Genomic DNA, 26,221 nt, shown 5'->3' on the forward strand with positions numbered 1-26,221 from the left:
TCCCCACCCCTTCTTGCCACTTCTTTTTTTCTAAATTCTTTTTTAAGGTTTTATTTAGTTTTGAGAAAGAGAGAGACAGAGAGAGACAGAGAGAGAGAGGCAGTGAGAGGAGGACAGGGGATCCGAAGCCGGCTCTGTGCTGACAGCAGAAAGCCCCATGCGGGGCTCAAACCCATGAACCGCGAGATCATGACCTGGGCCCAAGTCAGATGCTCCACCAGCGCAGCCACCCAGGTGCCCCCACTCTTGCCACTTTCTACAAGTGGAATCACACAGGGCTTGCCTCTTTGTCGCTGACTGCTTTCACGTAGCATGACGTCCTAAGGTCCATCCATCCTGCAGCACGTGTCAGAATTCGCTTCCTTTTTAAGGCTGAATGATATTCCATCGCGTGCATATACCGCATTTGGTTTGTCCATTCAGCCCTCCGTGGACACCTGTGCCTTCACCTTTTGGATACTGTGAAGACGGGTGTACAAATACCTCTTCGAGACCCTTGTGTCTACCTTTTTGAGGTGTATGAAGACACTAGACATTTGAAAAAAATAATTCAAAACGAAAAGGATGGTCTACAAATAGACATGGAAGGACTGTTTCTTCCCACATCCTCTTCGGAGGCCCCTGAGCAGGGGCGGGGGGTTCGGAGGCCCCTGAGCAGGGGCGGGGGGGGGGGGAAGGGGGGCCTCCCAGGGGGAGCTTTGGCCGCGGAGGCGCGGGGCCGGGAGAAGGGGGCGCGCAGGGCAGCGCCAGATGCTGGGGGTCGGCGGGGTGGGTCTTGCTTAGTCACCCGCGACTCTGGCGCACAGCGGTGCCCTCGCCTCGCCTGCCCGCCGCCGCCCACCCCCGGCCCGGCGATCGCCCCGCCGCATTCCTGCGCGCTGCCTGCTGCCGACCCGGTGACTCACGGCCCAGGCAGCCCGGGAACGCCCGGCCTCGTCCTGGGCCCGCAGCCGCTGGTTTTCCTATTTGGAAACTCCTTAGCCGCCTCCGCGCCAGCCACCCGGTCTCCTCCCAGGTCCCCCGTAGGCGGCTGGGAAGGAGGGCAGGGAAGCCTGGGGACAAGCGCCTTTTCTGCGGAGGGGGACCCACGACCGGCCTTAGAGAGGATGGGTGTATGCTTCCTTGTCCCCAATTCAAGAATCTCCAAATGCCCGGCAGCCACATTTACAGGACGGCAAAACCTGGCTTGAACTGCAAAGAGACGGAGTTGCAGTCTTTATCCTGCTGAAATGTGGACGCTTATACATTTTGCTGCAGAAATGTACCCGTCTTGAGTACAGGAGAGTCTGTCCTAGGTTCCCCGGGAGGTGCTGTATCATATACAATTGATGCATATTTTAGAATCTCCTTTCTAAAATCTGAAAAATTCTGAATTTGAAAACCCATCTGGCTCCCAGGAGTCTAGGTAAGAGACTGTGGGTCTGTGTTGTGCCTCTTTTTCCCAGCAGAGTCAAGGCTCAGAGTTGGGGGGGGGGGTCACAACTGCCAATGGGCTGGTGGGTCCATGTCTGAGTTGCTCTCTCTCCCTGACCTGCCTCCCACAAGACTCTGCCTCCCCTGTGTCCCACCTTCTCGCCTGTCCCTCCTCTGGGAAGCTTTTCTTGTCCACCCCAGCCAAAGCGGACCTTTCTTTCCCCGTTGGGTCCCAGAGCCCAGGCCAGTGCCTACCCCTTATGGATACTTGCTGGGAGACTGGAGACCACAGTGGTGAGCTAGCGGGCTGACCGGAGGCTCCAGCCCCTCAGGATCTAGCCTTGATTTGGCCACACTGCAGTGGTGTGACGTCGGACAGGTTACCTAGCTCTCTTGTGCCTCAGTTCCCTCATCTGTAAAAGGGCAGAATAATAATACTCCTCCCAGAGCGTTGGCGTGACAATTAGAGAATAAAATGCAAAACACCCATATTGAGTGGGACATACTTACACTAAAAAAACTATTTGTTGTTTACCTGCAATTTAACGGGGTATCTTGTATCTTTACTTGCTAAACTGGCAGCTCTAGCCTGGCACAGAGATAGCTCCCGGTGTACATTAGCTGGTGTATTAATAATAAATGTTGAGTGACGTGAAAAGCTTTTTATCACAGTATTTGTATGTGCCTGATCTTTCCCCAGTAGTTTGAAGGCACTTAAAATTTTTTTTTTAAATGTTCATTTACTTTTTGAGAGAGAGAGACAGAGTGTCAGCGAGGCAGGGACAGAGAGAGAGAGGGAGTCACAGAATCCAAAGAGGGCCCCAGGCTCCGAGCTGTCGGCACAGAACCCGTCGCGGGGCTTGAACTCACAAACCAGGAGATCATGACCCGAGCCGAAGCCGGATGCTCAACTGACTGAGCCACCCAGACGCCCCTAAAGGCACTTTAAAAGCATTCATTCATTCATTCATGCATTCATTCACTTAACAATTATTTATTGGACATCTTTTATATGCGAGTCACGGTTCCAAGCCTTGAGGATAAAGCAGTGAACCAGAACTAGCCCCTACCCTCATGGAGCTTCCAGTCTGGCCAAGAAGAGGAATATTAAGCGTGAATGACCCCGGACGATGAATAAGCGTTGCGACAAGCCCCAAGCAGACGTCCTGGCCAAGGACAGGCTGGGTGGGCACCCGAGCCTCAGACTTTTCCATCTCCTCCCTCTCACTCTCACCCTCAGTGTCCCCCCTGGTGGGTGCCTGGATGGGGTGTTGGGGGACAAGGGCTCGGAGAGATGCTCTTGATCCCTGGGAAGGAGGGTCGTTGTACAGGGTGGTTCCCACGGTGGGGCTGACACCCCCGAGCCATCCACACTGTCCCCAGCCTCCCTGGGAATGGGGTGAGGTGGGAGGGATCAGGTGTGGCCGCGGAGAGGCTCCACCTGAGACCAAGGTGGATCTGGGCCTTCATCTTTAGGAACACTTTGTGTGTTTGTCTAGCCGGCGGGCTCTGGGTGGGCGCTAAGAGAAGGGGTTTGGGGTGAATGATTTCTCTCCAGAGGGCGGTCAGCTGGTGATGTCAGTGGAGGGGAGCGCCTTTAAAGATCAACTGACTTGACATTTGATGGATGAGGAAACGGAGCACTCGAGAGGGAAGTGACTTCTGAAGGTCACACAAATCTCTCCCGGAGGAGCTGCCACCAAAACCCAGACTGACTCCCGGGCCAGAGTCCCTGCCCTGCCCCCTCCCGGGCCGCAGCCCCCATGGTGTTAAAGGAGAAGGCCGTGTGAGATCACCACCTTCTCACTGGGAATCCCCAAGGAGGGGTCACCTGGGAGCCAGCAGCCCTCCCTCTCCCACAGCCCCCAGGCAAGTTTCTGGGCGGTTTGGGCCCCTGGCCTCGGTCTGCAGCTCCGAGCGGGGGTTGGTGGTGGGGCGGGGGGAGCCGCTGAAAGCCGACCTCAAACAACAAATGAGAAATCTGAAAAAGTTTCACTTCCCAGATTTCACTGTGGTGGCTACACTCCGGGCAGTGGGATCTGACATCCCTCATGCTCCCTCACCGGCTCCTTTTGAAAACCCTGAGGAGTTTGACTTGTGACCTACCCACTGAGGGCTCCTCCTCCCTGGTCCCCAGTGCTACGTCCTGATTCAGCACCCCCCCCACACACATCCAGAAGGGGTTCCCTGAGCATGCACACCCCCACCTCTCAGAACCACCCATCCAGCCCAGCAGTCCCCGATCCTCTGTGTAGATCCAGGCTGGGATGCCCGTGAGGGACAGGATAGAACTTTCCCCTCATGAGTGTCCTCTCTGTCCCCTCTCCATGCCCAGATCCACTGCCTTGGTGAAGACCCTGCCCTCTCTTTCCTGGCAGCCTGGCATCCCGTGAAGTCCTATGGCTTAATGTGTAGACTCTGCCTTCAGACCTCCCAAGTGCATCTGGGGCCAGCACTCCCGGCTTTGTGTGGCAGTTTGAAAACGTACCCACAAATTCTTTGGCACCGTGCCCATCAAGAAATGGGGCCTACGTCTTCTCTCCTCGAAGCTGAGCCAACCTTAGAGAGGCCGGTGACAATAGGGGACGGCAGAAGTTATTGTGATAGGACTTCCAAGGCTAGGTCTTAAGGACACTTCAGCTTCCTTCGAGTTCTCCAGGGACAGTGACCTTTGGCACTAGGAGCTGCCATGTAAACGGTACAAACTCCGCCATATTTATGGAGGTGTCTGGCCAGCAGTCCCAGCCAAGGTCCGTGTGGCCAGCCAATGTCAACTGGAGACAGCGAAGGGCTCTGCACTTAGGAATGGATGAGCCAGGGGGACCTGCCAGGGTGCTGGGAGCTTCTCCATCAGGGCCCCATGGGCTCAGAGGGTCAGAGCCCCCCCACATCTGAGCTCACAATAGTGAGAGAGCTTGGCTCTGGAGGTTGCTCCCACCCTTCCTCTGGGCAGAGTCACTGGGTTAGAAGGGACCAACGATCTGGCCTGTTGAAACACGCTCACTCTCTAATCTGTGTTTCCTTTATACTCTACCCAGTAGAGTATGAACTCCACAAAGACAGGAGCTCACCGGAGTTTATCTATGTTGTAGTCTGCTACATCTCCAGTACTTACAACAGTGACAGTAGGTGCTCAGTGAACATTCACTGAGTAAGTAAATGGATGGATGGATGGTGTGTCTATTATTGTGAGGCCAGACCGGCTGCACCACTCGCTCTTCTGGGAAATGGGTGCCATGATGGGACCTATCCATCAGGAGTGTTGGTGGTGACTTGAGAGAATGGGCCGGTGCCCCTGCCTAGAGCATTGCTAAAGTTCAGGAGGGGATTATGGGGATCGTTAGCATTACTGGTCGCCACAGGTTGAGTCTCCTTGTGACCAGAAAGACAAATCTGGGGTTTTTAAAGGCCCTTGGCCCAGGCTTCATGAAGATGCCCAACCCATGAACATACTGGGGCTTCTGACCCTCCAAGCAGATGAGGTACCTCCTTGGGGCTCCCGTAGGCCCCCACACCCTGTGTTCCCCAACCCCAGCTCTGGCACACAGATCACCTGTTGGTCTGTGAAATCCCAGGGGCTGGGGATCGGGCCTCACCCCCTGTATCCCAGGGCCTAGCCCCACTCCTGCCCGGTGAGTGCTGGGGAAAGGACAGCGAGGAGAATGAGTCGGTCAGAGCTTCCTCTGAGATTGCCCGATACCTTCCCGTTCGTCAGATTCTGACCCAAAACCCCAGAGCTTCCCTCCATGACACCGTAAGGATTACAACCAAGAAGGCGGATCACACAGGGCCAGTTTCTTCTCGTTTCCTCCCCAGGCGGGAGTGCCATGGGAGTCTGTCGAGAGGAAGGCGGAAGCAGTATTAACCAGGTCGCCCCTGCACACACGGATAAGGTGGCATGGCCCTCTGGGAGGCACCTGCTTTCTGCACAGCAAACACAGCAGGGAGACCGAGGAGGGGCTTGGTGGCTAATCTGGTTCCCCAAGCTCCCCACCGCCCTCCTCGTGGTTGAAGAGGTTCGTTAGGCAGGACCTCTCTGGTGCCCACAGAGATTATCTGCAAAGCAGCAGGGGTGAGGAGACAGGGGGCCTGCCCTCCCTCGGGCCTTCAGGTACCCGCACCTGGGTCCGTGCAGCCTCGGGCTTGGCTGGGAGGGAGGGGACGGAAGGAGAGATGGGGCAGGGAGAGATTGTTCTGCAGTTCCCGAAAAGCTAGTTTTAACCGCTGCTAACAGCTAGTTAACTTCTGACCCTCCTTGGGACCGTTCCTCCCTCCACAGTGCCCTCTGCTATGACAACCCATGGTCTCCACATCCTCTTCTTCCCCTCTCCTCGCTGCCCAACTGGCTCGTCTTCTACCTCTGCCAGCGGGCAAGTCTGCCACAGGTCGGCAAGGCCCACTCCCTCTTCAGGCCTCTCTGTAACCCCTTTGCAGCCCTTTCTGGGGACCTTGGGGTTCTAGGGTGTCCCCTCACCTCCTGGCCCTGGTGGAGACTTCCCAGCAGCCTCCAAGAGGAGGAACCTTGGGGCTGGGAGGCAGGGAAGGGCATCCTTCTGGTTTCCCCCGTGCCTCTTACAAACCATTCCTTCTCCCCCTTCCTCCTTCAACCCCTGGGCTCATTTGAATACACCCCAACTGGCTAGATCTCCCCTGCCCCTGCCTGCCAGCACCAGGTCCACCACCTCCCGGCCACTCCCCTGCATTCTGGGGGTGCTCACCGCCGGCCTTCCACCCCAGCCTCCTTCTCAGTGACTCCAGCACTCACACGACTCCCTGTCCACACCCTGACCTCCTCACCCCCAGACATCACTTTCTCTGCTCTGCCCAGCTGCCCACTCCCAAGGTCATACCCTACACCTTGCCTCGTTGCTAATGGTACCATTCCTGGATTTCCACCCCGGCCACACCTCTTACCCTTCCAGGCCCCTTCTATAACCACCCCCCCCCCGCCCCCACCCCCAGGAGCCCTCCCACTCCCTCACTGGCTGTCACCCCTCTCCTTGCCACCTTGGAGTCCACGGTCTACCATTTTGGTTATTCTTTTGCAACAATCCGGACTCTTGTTCCCTGCCCCCTTTGTCACGTGTGCCTGGCGGAGCCTCACGGTGGCTGAAGCCAGCTCTCCACTTTCTCCCCACCTGCACCAGAGAAGCGGGAAGTTTTTGAGGCCATCCCACAGGCCCGCTTCCCTGGGCGCGCCTTAACCTCGGCCCTGCCTGGAAACTGCTCCCTTTCCCTGGTGTGGACATGGACAGAACTGGCTGGGTGTAGGCGGAGGGAGAGAAAGGATACAGAGAGGACTTAGACATTTCTGGCTGGAGCAGTAGGGTGTGTGGTGGTGCCCGTTTTCTGAGACGGGAAAGATGGGGAGAAACAGGCTGGGAAGAGAAACCGAGGCTCCTAGCCCTTGGTTCTGACAGTTTTGCCTCCCATGTGGATCTTAAGCCGATGAAAGTCTCCCACCTTTGCCGCCTCCAGCTTGGGCCTGTGGTCTTGTTAAAATACATCAATGAGAATATCTCCTCCTTAAACCTTTTTATTTTTATTTGTTTATTTTTTGAGGGGGGAGCAAAGAGAGAGAGAGAGGGAGAATCCCAGGAGGGGCAGAGAGAAAGGGGGAGAGAGAGAGAGAGAGAGAGAAGCAGGGCTCACCCGAAGCAGGGCTTGGGCTCACCTGATGTGGGAATTGGGCTCACGAACCGTGAGATCATGACCTGAGCCAAAGTCAGATGCTTAACAACTGAGCCACCGAGGCGCCTCTCCTTGAACCCCTTTAATGCATCCACATCTCACTGTAGAATGAATCCAGGTATCTACACGATCTGGCTGCTGGCTTCCTCTTCTTTTTTTTTTTTTTTTTTTAAATTTTTTTTTTCCAACGTTTATTTATTTTTGGGACAGAGAGAGACAGAGCATGAACGGGGGAGGGGCAGAGAGAGAGGGAGACACAGAATCGGAAACAGGCTCCAGGCTCTGAGCCATCAGCCCAGAGCCTGACGCGGGGCTCGAACTCACGGACCGCGAGATCGTGACCTGGCTGAAGTCGGACGCTTAACCGACTGCGCCACCCAGGCGCCCCGCTGGCTTCCTCTTCTACCTCATCCCTTCCACGCCTCCGTTTTACCCCCATGGAACATTCCGGTTCTGAGCGCCTTCCTCCGCTTCTCTGATGCCCCAGGCATCGTCCCCGCCGCCGGCACCTGGACGAGCACGCGGCCTGCCATGCTCTTTCCGTGGCTGGTGACTTCCCAGATGCCACCTTCTCGGAGGGCCCTTCCTTGAGCACACGTCCGGCCCAGCCCCCCCCGGTCACGCCGCGTCACCCCCTGTCGCGCCACCGTGCTTATCATCTCTCTCAGAATTTGTCCTAATCCGAGGCCACCTCGTGCTTGTGTTGGAGTTCATTCTTTCACACCCGCTGGCGAGAGGCGCCCGGCCGGTCCAGCTTGCCTTACGTCCCTGGCACCGGATACACGCCAGGCGCTCAATAGGTACGTGTTAAACGTATCAGTGACGGAAGGAAGGAAGCGATGGGGGGGTGGATGCATCCGAGCGTGGACGGAGGGGGTCCTTCCTCTAGGGCTGCTGTGAAGAAGAGGGGGATGCTGGGTGTGAAATCACCCTGCCCGCCTCACCCCTCACCGGGCCCAACCCCAGCTGTATCACATTCCCTCCCAGGCCCTGCCGTTCCTGCCTCCAGCCCTCGGGTCACAAAGTACCTCCCTCCCAGGATGCCTCCAGAGGGGCCGACTTGCTTGATCCCCCACAACGTTGTTCCTCCCTTGCCGGATTCTTTCACAGACACTCAGGCATTGGGAAGAGCTGAGAACGAGCCTGAGGTCCCTGCCTTCGTGGCACTTACATTCTGTGGACTGATCAGCAATCGAAACGTTAACCTCCCTCCAGGAAGCTTTCCCCAGTTTCTCCTCCCCGAACTGGTGCCTCTGACCACCCTCGGGTCCCTGTGCCCCGCCCCCACGGCACTCCCCACCATGTACTGTGCATTTCTGTGGGGATCTGTCTCCACTTCGAAGCCAGGGGAACCTGGATTCTCGTGTTTCCCATCTCTTATCCTGACCGGCATGGGTCTTGGTGGTAACTGTACCTTTGGGTCGCACTCCACGGGCTGGAAAGGTGAGGCGCAGCGTTCCTGGCTGAGGGCCGTAATGGGCAGAGCCGCGTCACCGCGTGAGTGCCCACAGGTTTGGGAAGAGCATGGGGTGCAGGGCGGTGGGGCGAAGCCGCACGTGAGCCGCATCTTGGACGGCTGTGCGGGTTTCAAATGGGGTTCTGTAGCGCTTGTCTTGCCGAGAGATATGTCCCGATTTACTAAACCACCAAGGAAGCCACGGACGTGGTCACATGTGCAATCACGTCTGACCAAGTTGTCCCACTCTCCCCAGTGCCCTGCTGAAAACTCCTAATAGTTTGAAACTGTCACTGCCTCACACAGCGAGTGCCTGGCTTGGGGAACCTGTTAGGCCACCAAGAGGTTAAGTGGGAGCTGGAGGCACTGTCATGGGTGACCTATCCATATAGGGTGGTAACGGGAACTGGGATGACTTGGGGACATCCCTAACCTTTGAGGCTGACGTCATTCTGATAACCACTCACCCACAACACATCTCGTGGTGCCAAAGAGGTAGATGAGGTCCCCAACGCAGGGCTGTGTGGCTAATACTCTTCTGCGCACGCAGAAGGAACCAGCAGAGAAACCAGAATCATTCCAAGAGCTGTTCATTTTTCCATGCAGCAAACTGTATAAACTCTACATGCTTGTGGCTGGAATAGCACAGAGGGGGCAGGGTTAATCTCATGTGGGGGGTAGCATCACACAGGAGGAGGTGTCTGAGCTGGGCATTGAAGGATGGGCAGCATGATCTCCAGGCGGAAAGGCATTCCAGGGGAGGGAACAGCAGGCACAGACACTTGGCGTGAGACAGCAGGGCTTGCATGGGGAGCTGCAGGCAGCTGGATGTGGCTCCTGTCCACTGTGTGTGCCCCGTGCTGGACCACTTCATTCCACTGATCAAACCCATCACCCTCCAAAGTGATTTTTGTAGACGAAGGAACTGGTGCTCAGAGAGGTTAGGTAACTGGTCTCAAGTCCCACAGCCAGTGGCAGAGCTCAGGTTCAAATTCAGGTTCATCAGATTTCCAAATCTGTGCTTCCATCCGCCATGCTGAATTGCCCCATAACAGGACGCAGGACCGAGGAGCCAGAGGTGGCCATTTGGACTTGATTCTAGAAGGCTGAGTCCCCTGAACGCCTGCCACTTGTACTCCACCTTCAAGAGAACTGTCACGTCTCAGACTTTCATTTCCTTAATGCTGTCTTTAAATGTTTTACTTAAAAAATTTTTGAGTACTTTTTCTCGGTGTATAACATACCTATGAAAAGGACACAGATCAGGGGCGCCTGGGTGGCGCAGTCGGTTGAGCATCCGACTTCAGCCGGCTCACGATCTCGCGGTCCGTGAGTTCGAGCCCCGCGTCGGGCTCTGGGCTGATGGCTCAGAGGCTGGAGCCTGTTTCGGATTCTGTGTCTCCCTCTCTCTCTGCCCCTCCCCCGTTCATGCTCTGTCTCTCTCTGTCCCAAAAAAAATAAATAAACATTGAAAAAAAAATTTTTTTTTAAAAAGAAAAAGACACAGATCAATTAATTTTCACTCGTGAAAAATGACAATTTTTCATCTAGGTCAAAACCAGAATGTTACGAGCCTCTCAGTAGCCAGCCTCAGGCCTCCATCCAGGTACGACCCACCCCTCCCCGGACCCCCCCCCCCCCCCCCCCCCGCCGCCAGGCAACCACTCTTCCAGTTGTAACAGCAGATTAGTTTTGTTTGCTTTTGAGCTCCATATAAGTGGAACCGTAAAGACCATTCTTTTCAGGGCGCCTGGGTGGCTCAGTCGGTTAAGTGTACGACTTTGGCTCAGGTCATGATCTCACAGTTGATGGGTTCGAGCCCTGCATCAGGCTGTGTGCTGACAGCTCAGAGCCTGGAGCCTGCTTTGGATTGTGTGTGTGTGTGTGTGTGTGTGTCTGCCCCTCCTCCGCTCACACTCTGTCTCTCAAAAATAAATAAAAATGTTTAAAAATATTTTTAAATTAAAAAAAAGACTTCTTGTGTGTTTGGCTCAACATTTGTATAGTTCAATGTATTCATTCTCGCTTTTATACAGTATTACATTATATGCATGAGCCAGAATGTATTAACCAGAATGTATTAATTTGGGGCCATTATGAATAGAGCTGCTGTGAACATTCTTGTGCACGACTCCCGGTGCACTCATGCACTCGTTTCTGTTGGAGTTATACCCGGCGGCTGAGCTCCTGGGTCAGAGAGTACGTTGGGTATGTCCTGCTTCAGTAGATATGGCCAGCGTCCCAAAGCAGCTATCACAGTTTACAGCCTAGTACCAGTGAATCAGAGTTCCAATCTTTCCACATCCTCGCCGACATTTGATACTGGAAGTCTTTTTCATTTTGGTCCTAGTGGCCATACGGGGATCTCAAAGTGGACTTTTCATTCACATTTCTCTCATGATTAAGGCGCTTGAGTGTTTCCAAATGTTGATTGGCCACATATAGCCTCTTTTTACGAAGTATTTAAGTCTTTGCTCATTTTTCTGTTTGATTTTTAATTTCTATTCATTTTTCTTTTTTTCCTTAAAATTGTTTTTTTACTTTATTATATATACATTTTTATTGAGAGAGAGAGAGCAAGAGTGTGCATAAGCAGGGGAGAGGCAGAGGAAAAGGGGGAGAGAGAGAGAGAGAGAGAGAGAATCCCAAGCAGGCTTCATGCTCTGTGTGGAGTCCAATGACTCAGGGCTCGATCCCACAACCCTGGATCATGACCCCAGCTGAAATCAAGAGCTGGATGTTCAACCAGCTGAGCCACCCAGGCGCCTTATTGATTTTTCTTTTCTTTTCTTTTTTTAAAAAATTTTTTAATCCTTATTTATTTTTGAGAGAGAGAGAGAGAGGCAGAGTGTAAGCAGGAGAGGAACAGAGAGAGAGAGAGGGAGACACGGAATCCAAAGCAGGCTCCAGGCTCTGAGCTGTCAGCATAGAGCCTGATGTGGGGCTCGAACTCATGGACCGTGAGATCATGACCTGAGCTGAAGTCGGGTGCCTAACCCACTGAGCCACTCAGGTGCCCCTGATTTTTCTTTTTGATAAGAGTTCTTTATATATTCTGGATATTAGTCCTTTGATGGATATATGACTTGCAATACATGAATATGAATATTTTCAGTTATGCTAATAACTGAAAAATCCATATCCTATGTCATAGGTAGTAAGTGACTGGAAAATACGTGAAATAAAAATAAGACAATGTCATTACATTCTAGCTAAAAATCTGCTGGCAGCAAGGCTAGAGTCCTGATCCCTGTTAAGTGACTAGCAAGTGAAAAAGACACCAAGGCGGGAAAGAATTAGAAAAGAAATAACTTTTGGAACCTACTCTGCACTAGGCACTGGGAAAGACTTCCTGGAGGAGGGGGCATGGAGCTAGAGAATGGGCGCAGGGCTGATGACAGAGAGGGAATGGCTTAGGCAGGGGTGTGGAGAGGGCTGGAGCAAGCCAGAGGACGGGGAGCCTGGGACTGGGTTAAGATCATGAAAAGTGGCTTGAATTCAGAAGGTGATGGGTCAGCGTAGGTTTTGAGGATAATCCAGTGACTCAGCACTGTTCCACCATCAGACAGGGGCCAGATCCCTGGGTATGCTGCTTCTCTTCCTGGCCCTCAGGTTTAGCAGGTGCCTCACACAGTAAGTGCCCGCTTTGCGTTTCACAAAGGCAGGCTCTATACAGCCCATCGCGCTTAATCAGCCCGGTGTTTTGGGGGCCAGCGAAAGGCGAAAGGCGGCTTGCAGGGAGGCGTGCAAGAGGGGGACAGAGTATGGGGAGGGAGGGCTTACACATGTTCCAGAGTCCTGGGAGAGTTCCCTGAGACAAGAGAGCAATTGTCCTGGGTGGGACAGGGTGGATGCGACAGAGGTGCCAAGGCCCAGCCCGGTGGTCTGAGCTCAGAGCCCCCCCTCTGAGAGGGACCCCTGGGCAGGTGGAGGGCCAGAACCTCTTCCCCCTGCACCACACCTGCCTACTTCCTCCGGTTCAGGCCTCTCCTCAGCAGCTCCTCCGCATACTTTATCAGCCTCATTCCCCGGTCTTAGGGCTCAAGGCTGCCCTGAAACTTGGGGCTGGGGTCTGGAGGGGGATAAGACCCTAAAGTTCTCTTGGTTAGCGCCTACAGCCGCCCAAAGTGCCCTGGATCACTGCCTAGCGCTCAATGTGGAGAATCGCCCTTTGGACAGAAGACCTCGGGCGCCCCCTATTGTCAGCCGCGCTCCCACAAGCCGCATCACGTCGTCCCTGTGGCTGACCCTGAGGCAGGGGGCCTGGAGCCATCTAGGGCTGGTTCCAGAGGCGGGGAGCCCTTGCAGGGATGGAAGTCTGACTTGCGATATTTACCTGGACCCCAGCAGCTTCCTAACTGGTCTTCTTCCCTCCATCATCCGCCCACAGCTGGGAGAACCTCTTTAGAAGTGTATTTGTGGAGTACAAGCAGTGAACTGATACTCAGGAGGACTTGAATGGCTCTTAAAGGCATTACACGGAGCGCAAAAAGCCAATCTCGAAAGGTGCATAATTTATGACTCCATCTATAGAACTTTCTCGAAATGACATAATTAGAGAGATGGACAGCTGACAAGGTTGCCAGGCATGAGGGAAGGGGAGGCAGGGTGTGGCTGTAAAGAGGCAGCATGAGGGATTTCTTTTAAGGTGATGGAACAATTCGGTATCTTTTAATTAATTAATTAATTTATTTATTTAATGTTTATTTTTGAGAGAGGGAGAGAGAGAGAGAGAGAGACAGTGTGAGTGGGCAAGGGGCAGAGAGAGAGAGGGAGACACAGAGTCCAAAGCAGGCTCCAGGCTCTGAGCTGTCAGCACAGAGCCCGACATGGGGCTCGAACCCACAAACCCTGAGATCATGACCTGAGCCGAAGTCAGACGCCCAACTGACTGAGCCACCCAGGGGCCCCTGATATCTTTTTTTTTTTTAATTAATTAATTTATTTTTGAGAAAGAGAGAGAGTGCAAGCAGGGGAAGGGCAGAGAGAGAATCCCAAGCAGGCTCCAATCCCAAGCAGGGTCAACGCAGACCCTGATGCAGGGCTCGAACCCACAAACGGTGAGATCATGACCTGAACCGAAGTCGGATGCTTAACCGACTGAGCTACCCAGGCGCCCCGGAACAATTCGGTGTCTTGACTGTGGTGGCGGTTATACGAATCTATACATGTGATAAGAAATGTCATGGGATTATACACAAAGACAGACGAAAAAGGAGTGCACATAAGAAAGGAGGAAATGGAGTGAGTCTAGTTCGTCCCATGGTGCTGATCACGTTCCTGGTTTTCAGAGCACATTGCAGTTACCAAAGTTGCCACCACCGGGGGGTGGGGGGGGGGAGGGGGGGGGAAGCAAAGTGATGGGCACACAGGACCTCTCTGTACTATTTGTGTAACTTCTTGTGAGTCATCATTCTTTGAAACTAAAAAGTTTATGAGAAGAAGAAAAAGCCCACCTGGCCTTATCATCCACCTGCCCATTTCCTCAGGGCGCAACCCAGTGGCCTGTGGGGGATGGAGTCCATGAAGGGAAGTCTTTCAACTCTTTGAATAAATCAACCTCTCCTCGGAGGCTGGCGACAGCAAAAGAATATCCCCTCTCGGAAGGTGCAGGGGACACGGGACCTCCCAGCCCTGATTCTACCGGATTCTGTCAATGGGTCCCCTCCTGTACTGGCCTGAAGGGGGCGCTCTTCTTCTGATGCTCTGGCCCCCAGATGGAGCCTTCCCGTAGCACTGCTGGGACTCAGGCTCAAGTCATGAAAAAACACTGCTCTGGAGCTCTGGGAAACAAAAGGGTCACAGTCCCTTGTGCCGTCCTGCCCGCCTGGTATTCTGGCTGCACATGGAGGGACCTCAGGACACTTCTGCCTCTGGCCCCCCCGGGCTGCTGCTGAGGCTCTCTTACCCCAGGACCCAGGACTATTCTCAGGCCTGAGGAATGAAGAAGATAACAAGTCCTCCCGAATGTTCCTGTACCAGCTTCTGGGCCATGTACATTGCACCCATCTCACTTTATAATCATAAGAAGTCTCTGAGGTGAGCATGAATGTCCTAACCTTACAGATAAGCACACTGAGGTGAACCGCTGGCCTCAGATCACTTGATAGAAAGTGACAGAGCTGGGATTTGAACTCTGGCTGTCTGCTTTTTCATGTATTGCCTCATCAAGTATTTATTGAATACCTGTCACGTCCCAGGCACTCTGCTGGGGCTAGGCTTACAAAGGTGAGCATACAAAGATGATACTGAGGTTTATAGGACCACAGAGGGCAGACAGCAATAAATAATCATGGTATGTATCATAAAATGACAAGCTGAGATAAGATGAACACGTGGGTCTCGACGTATAACAAAGAAAGCTGACCTAGCTGGGTATTAGGAGGAGATGCCTAAGGAAAGGTTACCTGAGCAGAATGCAAAAAGATGACGAAGGCAAAGGGGAAAAGAGAACTGAAGAGAGGGTACAGCACATGCAAAGGCCCTGGGGCAGGAAAGCTCATGAAACCTTTGGGAAAGGTGTAGTTGTAGTGCAGAAACCAGGAAAGCAAGTAAGGCACAGGCCCAGCAAGTTTTTTACTGAGTGTTTACTCTGGCCAGACTCTGTTCTCAGAACGTCAAAAGTAGTATCTCACATAATCTTCACAATTACCCTAGGAGATTGGTACTGCTATCAGCATCCCCATTTTCCAGATGCGAAGACACAGAGGGATGAGTCAATTACTCAGAAGCATCTAGCAGGGGTATTGTGGAGCTTAGGTTTGAATCCAGACAAAGGGGATTCCAGACAAATCCAGAACCCGTGCTCTGAACCACTGAGCTATACTGCCCCACGAGGAGAAGCTAAGGACCCCGCAGGGGACAAACCAGGCAGAGCCCTGGAGGCCACGTTAAAGTTTGTGGTCTTTTCCTAAAATGAGCAGAAACATTTTCAAGCAAGATGATGATATCATTAGGTTAATCAGGTTGTTATTTTTTTTAAGTTTATTTATTTATTTTGAGAGAGAGCAAGCAGGGAAGGGGCAGAGAGAGAGAGGGAGAGAGAGTATCCCAAGCAGGCTCCACACTTTCGGTGCAGAGCCCCCACGCAGGGCTCGATCCCACGAATCATGAGACCATGACCTGAGCCGCGGTCAAGAGCGGGTGCTTAACCAACTGAGCCATCCAGGCGCCCCTATTAGGTGTGTAATTTTAATTTTTTTTTAACGTTTATTTATTTTTGAGACAGAGAGAGACAGAGCATGAACAGGGGAGGGGCAGAGAGAGAGGGAGACACACAATCGGAAGCAGGCTCCAGGCTCCGAGCCATCAGCCCAGAGCCCGACGCGGGGCTCAAACTCACGGACTGCGAGATCGTGACCTGAGTTGAAGTCGGATGCTTAACCAACTGAGCCACCCAGGCGCCCCTAATTTTAATTTTTTTTAATGTTCACTTATATTTGAGAGAGAGACACACACACAGTGTGAGCAGGGGAGGGGCAGAGAGAGAGGGAGACACAGAATCTGAAGCGGGCTCCAGGCTCTGAGCTGTCAGCACAGAGCCCAACACGGGGCCCGAACCCATGAACCTTGAGATCATGACCTGAGCTGAAGTCGGACGCTTAACTGACTGAGCCACCCTGGCGCTCCTCAGGTTTGTCATTTTAAGTGAGCGTGGGTGGGGTGGGGGAAAGAGGATGTGGGAAGGGGGAGGGCGTTGCTAGGAGGCTGCTGCAGTGGTCCAGGCAGGAGATGTGAGCCCCTGAGACTAGGTGGGACTCTCGTTGGAGAGAAGTGGGTGGATGTGAGAGGTAGAACTGACAAAACGGGGATATAGATCAGGTGTGGAGGGTGGAGAGAGGGGGAGAAAGAGCGAGAAGGCCATACCCCCAGGTTTCTGACTTGCCCAGCTTGGAGGGTCATGCAGCCATTTCACTGGGCGAGGGCTGGGTTTGGGGAAGGTCATGAACCTAGTCTGAGGACGGGCGCAGGCAGATGTCAGGTTGTTAGGGAGACACAGGGGTCTGGAGCTTCTGGGAGCAGTCGGGCCTGGGGCTATGGATGAGCGAGGCACTGATGTCGTGGGTGTGGGTCGCGTCACTCAGGGAGCGAGTACAGAGGGAGAGGAGGCGCTGGGTCCGAGGACGCTGACCTTTCCAGCTGGGCGGAAGGGAAGGAGTGCTGTGGCCGGAGTGGGAAGGCCCAGGGGGAGGTGGCGGTGTGCAAACCAAGAGCAAGAGAATGTTTCCAAGGAGAGGGTGGTCAGCAGAGATCGGTGCTCCCAAGGGAACGACTGATACGAGGACCCCCAACGTCCAGCAGTTATCGAGGTGGGATCGTTGGGAAGTTTAGGGGGAAAATTCGGGAGTCTGATGGTGTGTGGGGGTCAAAGCATGAACAAAGGCAGCAAATGGAGGGAGGAAAGAGCTGGCTGGATGTTGCAGTGGATGCCCCGGGCGCCTAATTCCCCAGGGGTGGCGGGGTTGACTGCTGACAGGTCCCGTCTGAGCCGCTCTCTAGGACATGCCTTGGGCTGAAGAGTCTCTTTGCCTAAATTCATGGGCCTTCCCCCCTCCCCCCTCCCAAGACGGGCCTCATCCAGCGACTGGACGACGAGGTGGTTAATAAAGGTCTGGCCCCCTTGCCACAACGTGGGACAACGCTGAGGCTGTCCCAGCTCCAGAGCTGCCCGCGGGGTCGGCGGAGGCTGGGAGGGGCCTGTATCCCAGCTCAGTTTCCCCTCAGTCTGATCCTGTGGCCTTCATCCCCCACCCCCTCCCCCACCAGGTGTGGCTCCCGAGACCGAGACCGCTCCCCAGTGAGCTTCCTTCTTTCCATTTCCTGGGGAGACCCACCTGAGACAGCAGTTCAATGAGGAGGAGAGAAAGGTGGCCAGTGATAGTGGCTACCTTCTGGAAAAGGGAGGAGGTTAGCTGAGCCCTGGAGTGACGTCTGCTCTGAGGTACCCGGGGGCCGGGAGGCGAGGGAGGGAGGATTCGGTGAGCCAGCTGTAAGCTTTGCTGGTGGGATGTTGAGGGTTTCCATCATTTCTGTGAGGTAGAGGTGAGGCCATCTGGAGAGGGAGAGAGAGCGAGAGCGAGAGAGCCAGAGGGAGAGCGAGAGTGAGAGGAGGCGGGGAGGGCCAGAGGTTTGAGGAGAAGGAGTCTGTGGGGCAGTGGTTGCGGAAGGTGGGAGAGAACAGAAACCCTCACACGTTGCTGGGGAGAGTGTAAAATGATTCAGCCACCGTAGAAAACCGTAGTTTTGGTTCCTCCAAAAGTGAAACGTAGAGTGACCATCTGACCCAGCAAGTCCACGCCTGGGTGGGTACCCCAGGGAATTAAGACGTCCGTGGTTGGTCTGAATGATTGTGTTCACCACCCCCACCCCCCACCCCTGCAATTCATAGGCCAAAGCCCTAACTCCCAATGTGGTGATACTTGGAGGTAGGGCCCAGGAGGACAGGGGGCCCCCACGATGGGATTCGTGTCCCTGTAAGACAAGGAAGAGATGATCTCTCTCTCTCTTTCTCTGCCCCGTGAGCACACGGCAAGAAGGCAGCCGTCTTGCAAGCCAGGAAGGCAGCCTGATCGGAGACTTCCAGCCCCAGAGCTGTGAGAAAGTTTCTGTTGTCCGGGCCACCCAGTCTGTGGCATTTTGTTACGGCAGCCCACGCTGAGACGGCGTGTCCACATAAAACCTTGGACACGAGGGCTCACAGCAGCATCATTCACAATAGCCCCAAAGTGGAAACCACCCAAATGTTCACCGATTAGTGAACGCATAAAGAAATGTAGGGGCGCCCAGGGCGGCGCAGTCGGTTAAGCGCCAGACTTCGGCTCAGGTCATGGTCTTGCCGTTCGAGTTAGAGCCCCCAAATCGGGCTCTCTGCTGTCAGCGCAGAGCCTGCCTCGGAGCCTCCGTTGCCCTCTCTCTCTGCCCTTCCTCCGCTCGCATGCTCTCTCGCTCTATCTCTCAAAAATAAATAAAATATTAAAAAAAAAAAAAAAAAGGAATGTCCATCCAATGGTATTTATGTGGCCGTGAGGGGACGGATAAAGATATGCTGGCCAGCAGCCTAGTGGGGAAGCACAATTGCAAATGCCCGGAGCCCATGTGCTGAGAGCTGGGGGGGCGGGGGAGCTGAGAGGAGGAGGAGGAAGAGGCAGGTGAAGGGGAGGAAGGCAGGGCAATTGGCTGGGTCACCCGGATGAGAGACTGAGGGGGAGGGGGACAGGAGGCAGTCAGGAGGTAGAAGACAAGGACCAGCGGGGAGGGGAAGGGGACTGGTAAGTGGAGGGCGAGGCCCAGAAGCAGGGAGAAGGGCTGCTTTCAGAGTTTTGCTGCAGGCAGGTGGCTCTCAGGGTGTCTGGGAGCCATCCGCGCGGGCGGCCGTTTGCACTTGGAACTCAGGGGAGAGGGGTCCAGGCTGGTGAGAGATTTTTGGGTGACCCACGTGCGGGCCTGGTGACTGAGTCCCCAGAAAGGAATGGATGAGGGCCCTTAGGGAGGGTGGAGGGGAGAGAGCAATGGGCTGACGGCACCCCCCCCCCCCCCCGCCAAGGGGGCATCGCTGTTTCCAGGTGGGCAGAGACCCACAGGCGGCAGGCGGAGGAGCGGTGTGCTTCGTGGGGGGACAACAGGCACTTCACGTGTCCACTTGCATGAGGACTGGGCATTGTCCACTGGGCTTGGCAACCAGGCGGGCACTGTTTTTTTCTGGGGCAGCTTCGGGGGCAGATGCCCAGCTATAGCAGGATCTGGAGCATCTGCTCAGAGGGTGCAGGCTGGGGAGAGAGCCCTCAGTGACAGCCCTTATCAGCGGTGCTACTGTCCCTTATTTTTAGGTCTGTCTCCCAACCAGCTGGTGCTTCAAGAGGGCAGCTACTATTTTTATGTATCTTTCTTTGTGTCTCCAGACACAATCCAATTCGTTCCAAATATATTCAGGGAGCACCTGCCGTGCTCCCGTGCCCTGTGCGGGGTGTTGAGGATTTATGGCGGAGCCCACACTTGAAGCTCCGGGCAGGGCTCTGTCACCAAGCTGCCATGTGACCTCAGGTGAGTTAGGACATCGTCTCTCTAGGAGGTTCCTCATTGGCAGTGGGTAATTTCTGAAGCTCCTCCCGGTGACTGATTCTGGAAATTCTCTGCCTGCTGCTACCTTGTCTGCTCACCAAGGCGTCGACAGGGTCAGGAGCCTGGGGTGGGGTGAGGACGGTCAGGGGAGCGGATGCTTTCCAAGACCTCCCTGCCCAAGGGTCCTCCTGCCACAGCCCCTTCCCCACCCCCCCCCACCCCTGCCCCGTTCACAGGCACACCCTGTCTCCTGCCTGCCTTTCCTGCGTCACCTCTCAAACATGCTCACTGGTTGTATGGGCTCTAGTCACAATGGTCTTTTCAGATTTTTTAAAAGTTTATTTATTTGGGGGGGGGCAGAGAGAAAGGGAGAGAGAGAGAATCCCAAGTAGGATCCGTGCTGTCAGCACAGAGCCTGACGTGGGGCTCAAACCCACCAACCGGGAGATTCTGACCTGAGCTGAAGTCAAGACGCTTAACTGACTGAGCCACCCAGGCACCCCGTCTTTTCAGATTTTGTTCTCTCCACAAGCCTTCTTGCCTCAGAGCCTTTGCACATGCTGTTCCTCTGGCTGGACACCCTTCCCTTAAGTCCTCATCTTGTTGACGTCTCTTGATTCTTTAGTGCTTAGCTCAAATGGGGCTTCTGCAGAAGCATCTCGGGCTCCTGAGGGACAGCCACTCCCGAGTGACACGCCTTTAGGGCACCCTGCGTTTTTTCTTAGCTTTTGTACACAATAATGTAACCACGTAATCAGTTGTTTAACCTCTGTTTAGTTCTGTCATTAGGCCTGGGTGAGAGGAATCCTTGCCCGGCTGTGGATCCTCCTCTTTAGAAGGTTCTACTCTTGACCCCCTTTCTGTCTCCCCACAGGATGAGGAATCTGTGGGACCCCTTGGAGCCCAGGCCCTTCCCATTGGACCCTGCTCCCGATATGCAAGACCCCAGAATTCCCTGCCCGAGTGGCCCCAGGCCCATTCCCTTAAGGGTGGACCATGCGGGTGGCCACAGGACAGCAGGAGCCAGCTCTTCTCGTGCCAACACACCTGGGCACAGAACTCAGAAGAGTCACAGAAGTTTACATTGGAACCTGGTCATTAGGTCATTACGAACGTGTATTTACCAAAGTAGGAGAATAGAACATATTTTTATTTAACAGTTATATCTTGATTTGTAACTTTACAATATTTCGATGCATGGGGTGAGGCCTCCGTTTGTACTCTTTTCCCGGCCCTGCTGGCATGTGAGGTGGGCTCGGGTCGGCCACCGGGCCAGGTGCTCCACCAGAGCGGTGGCATGGGTGGCACCCCCCACCCCAGCGCACAGTGCCCGGCGCGGAGGAGCAGACAATAAATATTGGCTGTGAGAAACTGAGACGATCCGGGTGAAATGCTTGGCGTGGTGCAAATGTCAATAAATATCAGTTCCTATTGTTTGTCGAAGAAATGAACCGTAGCTGGGGAGGGGGGTGGAGGGTGGGGCGAGACCCACAAACTGAGGTGGTTTGTGTATGAGGAGGGAGAGGGCATTGCTGCCCCTGGGGCTCACGCTCCCTTTCCAGAGGCTGTACCCCCCTTCCCCCAACCCTGCAGGCCTCTCCCAGCTCTTTAGGACCAGGTGGGCGCCAGGCAGGCGTGCCGGGCGGCCAGGGCGCTGAGAGGGGCTGGGGACCCCTTGCCAGTGCTAATTCCCCCTCCCCCAGCTGGGGCGGATTTCCCCTCTGCCCTGAGGGTCTCCCAAGGCCCAGACAGAACCTACCTTCATTTCTTTTGCTTTCCCCGTAAGCCCACGATGGGGTTTGGAGGAGAGGGATAGCTTGGAGGAAAGGGCCTCCTGGGAGGCTGTGCTGTGCTACGAGAGGAGCCTGAGCTGGGCAGTCCGACCCATCACCCCCACGGGACCCTGAACAAGTCACTTTGCCTCTGCCTCGGTTTCTTCATTTGTACAACGGGACTGTGTGTGGAAACGGTGCATGGCAGGTGGCCAGCTCAGGGTATGCGCTTAGCGAATATGGAGAACCCTTGCTCAGAACACGAGTGGATCAGGGAGGGCAGAGGCCTGGATCAGGGAAGCAGATGAATGGCCCACAGTCAGCCACTGAGAGTCAGGCAGGAGCTGCGCCTGAGGCAAGGCAGGGCAGCAGGGAAGGAAGGAAGGTGTATGTTGCTGCTTCATGACCCACACAGGGCCGGGGCCCCACAGGGAGGGCGTCCTTGAAGCCCTGACCAGGTGCAGGCCTGAAAAAGCTGAGAAGCCCCTCACCCCAAGTCCTCCCCTGGGGCATGGCCCATCTGGGAAATCAAACTCACCCCCACAATTCTCTGTCTCTCTCTCTGTCTCTCTGTCTCTCTCTCTCTCTCTCTCTCTCACACACACACACACACACACACACACACACACACACAGTAGGTGTCTATGTAATAAAGAACCAAACCCAATGAAGCCCCAAACAAGACAGGCCAGGGCGGTGGGTGAGGGGGGTGGGGTGCGGGGGGGAATCACATTTTGCAAACTGCCCACCAGGGGTCACCATACTGCACCCAGCGGCGCAGATTTCACATCCGCCTGCGGACCGATGGGAGGCGGCGGGTGTCACAGATAAGAGTTTGGCCAAGCGGCCTCCAACCGTCCAGCTTCTATGGTGGGACCACTGTCGCGGTCCCCAGTCCCAGGTCCGCAGCGCCAGCGTCGGGGGTGAGGGTGGTCGGCTGTCAGTGCGGCTGGAAGATGTCTGAACACCGCTGCAGGATGAGCTCCACCACCTGACTCTGGAACACCATGGTCATGGGCATGCTGGTTTCCTCAGTCTCTGGCCGCAGCAGCGTGGGCCCGAACACTATGGCCACGCTCTGCACGGACATGCGGTTCTGATCGCCGTGCTCGATCACCCTGCAGGGGGGGGAGTGGGGTGGGGACGGAGGCCATCAGGGCCCAGAGCTGGAGGGGGCGCGGGGGGGGGGGGGTCCGCCAGCACCTGCCTCCCCTTTCCCGCGCGGCTGTCCGGCTCACCGGCACAGGTGCTGGAAGAGCAGCCGCAGCGTGTCGTGGTTGGGGGCGGGCAGCGAGCGCACCAGGTCCCGCACACGGCGGCCGCGCTGGGCCTGGTCCGGCAGCTCTAGGGAAGGGAGGGTCGGCTCGGCCAGGGGAACGGAGGGGCTGAGTCCCAGTGGGGAGAGTGGGGGCGGGGTCCAGCCAAGGGGGTGCCCGAGGCAGGCCGGCCCCACCCCCACCCCGTCCCCCCCACCTCCCCCAGGCGCTCACTGATGGCCTCGATGAACTGGCGGAAGTGCGAGAAGGGAAAGAGGGGCTCCGGCAGCTCTCGAAAGAAGAGCTTCAGGGCGCCGGTGATCACGTGGACGTCCTCCCAGCGCCCGTCCTCCAGGTCCAGGCGCTCATCTGCCACACGGCGATGGGGAAAGGAAGGTTGGGGGGGGGGGGAGGAAGAGGCGGTTAGCACCCCTTTGCTCCTTCAGGCCCTGGGGTCGGGGACAGAGGACGGGCCTCACCGTGGTCCACCTTATAGCGCAGCTTCTGGATGGTGGCCAGGTTTCCACTGATGCGGTACAGGCCGTCGATGTCCAGCCCTGGGGCAGACGGAGGCGCTGACCTCGGGTTTGGTGGGATGGGTCTAAAGCTCCCGCTATGGCTCCTACCCAGGGGCTCCCGTTCTCCCTCCGCCGCCCTGCGCCCGCCCAGGGCTCTCCGCCAAGCGGCCCCGGAGGGAGGCCTCCGGGCGCCGCGCGTACCCCGGGCCTCGACGGTGCGGATGCACTGCTGTACGAAGCGCGGCACCGAGCTCCTCTCGCGTTCACACAGCGCGGCCAGCGCGCAGCCGAACACCTGGTCTGGGGGAGAGGCCCGTCAGCGCTGCCCGGTCCCCCAGCCGCCCGCGCCGCGCTCGCCGGCTTCCTCCCGTACCTTTGATGTAGCCCTTCTCCCGCAGCGACTGCAGCGTGGGCCGCCTCAGCAGGAACTTGCGGAGCTTGTGCCGGACCTTGCTCAGGTCGCTCTCCGCGGTGGCTGCGCCTGGGCACGGGCATGCGGGGCCGAGTCGCTCGGTGGCGCCGGGACTGGCCGGGTGAGTCGTCCCCTGTTCCACCCCATCCCCGCCCCCAGGAGACGCCCTCCGCCCCCCCCCCCCCCCCCCCCCCCACCGCGCACCTGCAGTGGGCCGCGCCTCACCCTCCAGCCAGCTTCCCAGGCGCTCCCTGGACCCGAAGTCCGCGTTGCTGCTCTCGCTTTCCTCCTCCGGGGGCAGGTCTGCGGACTGGAATCACGGGGCCTCAGATTGGCAGAGCCCGGTGCCAGCTGGAGGTCCATCTGGGCTGGGGCGGGGACCCCGACGCCCCTCCCAGCGGCTCTGGTGACTCCCAGGCAGAGTGCACTGTTCCCTTCCCCAGTTAACCTCCCCTGACCTCCTTCCACCAGGGGAATCTCAGAAACTTCACCTCCCTTGGCTGCTTGGAAGCCCTTCAGCTGTTGGAGACAGTTATCCTGTTCTCTCCCACTCTTTCTTATCCTGGTCCCCCTTTCCCATATTTTCCTAGCTCCTCTGTGCACACTCCACTAGGTTAGCATTCCTCACTATGTGGCTCCTGGTTCTGAATTTGCAGTTCCAGCTGAGGCCTCCACACTGCCCACAACTGCACTAGCATCACCGCCCTAGATCTGGATTCCTACCTCTAGTAATACAGCCAAATTCTGTACCCCCCTGCTGGCTCCTAGGGAAACGAGGGTCGAAAGGCCCCAGGTTGTTCCCAGGTGAATAGCTGTCAGAGGAGGTCTGTCCTAACTCTACGTAATTAATTTTTTGAACCTAAAAAAATAGTCGACTCTTCTTTAACTTTAAAATTTTAATAGCTTAAAATTTTATCTTGTGGTTTTAGCCTGTTGTTCTAGTACAGAGGCTCTTTCTTGGATACTTACTTTTCTTCCAGCCTCCCTTGAAACAGGACATTCCTCTAGGCTGTGTCTCCACCCCTAGGAGAACCCTCCTGCAGGGCCAACCCCTGCAACCCCACAGGCTGGATTTGCCTACTTATGAGAGACTATTTCTTCGGCGGCCCATCTGTAGGGAGGGACATTTATCCTCAGATGCCCGACCCACAGTGGGCCCAGCTGCTCTGTGTAATGGCCGACCCACCAGCCCCAGAGGCCCCCCGGCTCTGCTTACCAGCTCCTGGATGCCCTCGCCGATGGCCTTGTGCCAGGTGCTGATAATGGCCTCTGAGTCGTGCTGGATCAGGTACTCTGAGCCATCTCGGCTCCGTAGCTGGAGAGACACAAGTCACTCAGTCATCTCTGGTTCCCTGGGTCTACCCCGGAGCAAGGCCTTAGCAGGGGGAGGGGGAGGGGCAGAGAAATGGTGGAGATGATCTGTCCTTGTCCCCAGGAACTGAAGGCATAATAGAGCAAGGGCCTCACCCTGGGGGCCGAGGCATTCCACTTTGGAATGCCTTATGCAGTAAGTGACAGCATATCTGTTACAGATGGACAGACCAGGGGCCTCTCAAAACAACATCCATTCATATCTGAAAGTTTCATACGGAAGGAAAGGCTATATTGTACGTATACGTAGCAACAGATTTCACAAAACGTTCATCCTGTTGAATGCACAGGCAAGCTGAGCTGCCCCAAACTAGCTGTTTTTGGAGGACTATTACTGAAGTTTCCTGTGGCTCTGGAGTGACAAGGAAGACTGGCTGTGAAAATTTGCCGGGCCCAACTACCTTGGCCATGATATAGAATCTGGGGCTGTCTCTTGAGAAAAATCCTAGAGGAGCCTGCAGGCCACCCCTGAATGGAGGGAGGATGGCCACCTGCGGCCAAGAAGCAGAAGCAGGGGGCTCCTCCGCTTCCGTTCAAGACTGTCAGCCTTTCCAACAGCTTGAATAACTTCCACAAGTACCATCTGCCTTCCAGTTCTTGCCAGAAAAGACAGCTCAGAAACATTTATTCAGAAGCTTTCATCAAAAGCCAAGTCAGAGGGATGACATTTATAGAGCACTGGTTGAAGGACATCCCTTTAGGTCAGGGAAGGGACATGCACAGCAAAGTGATGTTCTCCGGTCTGGCACCCGTGACAGACATTGCTAATTGGTCACAGCACTTGACGCTGCTAAGCCTGGAGAAGGCTCCAGACGGACTGACTGAGCAGAGTAGCTCATGAGATCAAACTGGTTTTCCAAGCCTGCTCTGTGGATAATACTGGTTCTAGAACTGCACGAAGCTTGGTGAAGACTACATACTCAAGTGCCTTGCAGAACTGCATTTTCTGAGCTGAATGGTGAGGTTATGCTCGTGGCTTTTCTCATGTTACCTGAAGCAGCTAAACTAGAATGGAGCTCCACACTAAAAATTGCTTCGGGAGCTAAGGGTTAGGGGGAGCGCCTGGGTGGCTCAGTTGGTTAAGTGTCTGACTCTTGATCTCTGCTCAGGTCACAATCTCACAGTTTGTGAGTTCGAGCCCCGCGTCGGAGCTCTGTGCTGACAGCTCGGAGCCTGTGATTCTCTCTCTCCCTCTCCCTTTCCCTCTGCCTCTTCCCCACTCACACACATGTGCACGCTCTCTCTCTCTCTCCAAATAAATAAATTAAAAAAAA

The 26,221-nt window shown here is 55.4% G+C and overlaps 1 protein-coding gene and 1 long non-coding RNA gene across 5 annotated transcripts in view; one reads left to right on the top strand and one right to left on the bottom strand.

Annotated features, from left to right (window-relative positions):
- Window positions 1–751: 751 nt before the first annotated feature.
- Window positions 752–4,588, top strand: LOC147574402 (uncharacterized). The gene is made up of 2 exons (XR_015244212.1): window positions 752–1,405; window positions 3,749–4,588. It is a non-coding gene; the product is annotated as an uncharacterized LOC147574402 (long non-coding RNA).
- Window positions 4,589–20,747: 16,159 nt separating this feature from the next.
- ARHGAP27 (Rho GTPase activating protein 27) overlaps window positions 20,748–26,221 on the bottom strand; it is a 32,309-nt gene continuing 26,835 nt past the window's right edge. For 3 of the 4 annotated variants that reach the window (XM_086685495.1, XM_086685498.1, XM_086685497.1), the window contains 8 exons: window positions 24,793–24,891; window positions 23,781–23,886; window positions 23,538–23,645; window positions 23,366–23,464; window positions 23,126–23,203; window positions 22,881–23,015; window positions 22,629–22,734; window positions 20,748–22,508 (listed from right to left, as the gene is read on the bottom strand). In XM_086685495.1, coding sequence (XP_086541621.1) covers window positions 22,331–22,508; window positions 22,629–22,734; window positions 22,881–23,015; window positions 23,126–23,203; window positions 23,366–23,464; window positions 23,538–23,645; window positions 23,781–23,886; window positions 24,793–24,891 — 909 coding nt within the window. In that variant the 3' untranslated portion in view covers window positions 20,748–22,330. The remainder of the gene's footprint in view (window positions 22,509–22,628; window positions 22,735–22,880; window positions 23,016–23,125; window positions 23,204–23,365; window positions 23,465–23,537; window positions 23,646–23,780; window positions 23,887–24,792; window positions 24,892–26,221) is intronic. The other variant, XM_086685496.1, reaches the window with a different exon arrangement.

Source organism: Puma concolor, chromosome E1 (genome assembly GCF_028749965.1).
Source record: "Puma concolor isolate L17-30 chromosome E1, mPumCon1.1.hap2, whole genome shotgun sequence".
Lineage (NCBI taxonomy): Eukaryota > Metazoa > Chordata > Mammalia > Carnivora > Felidae > Puma > Puma concolor.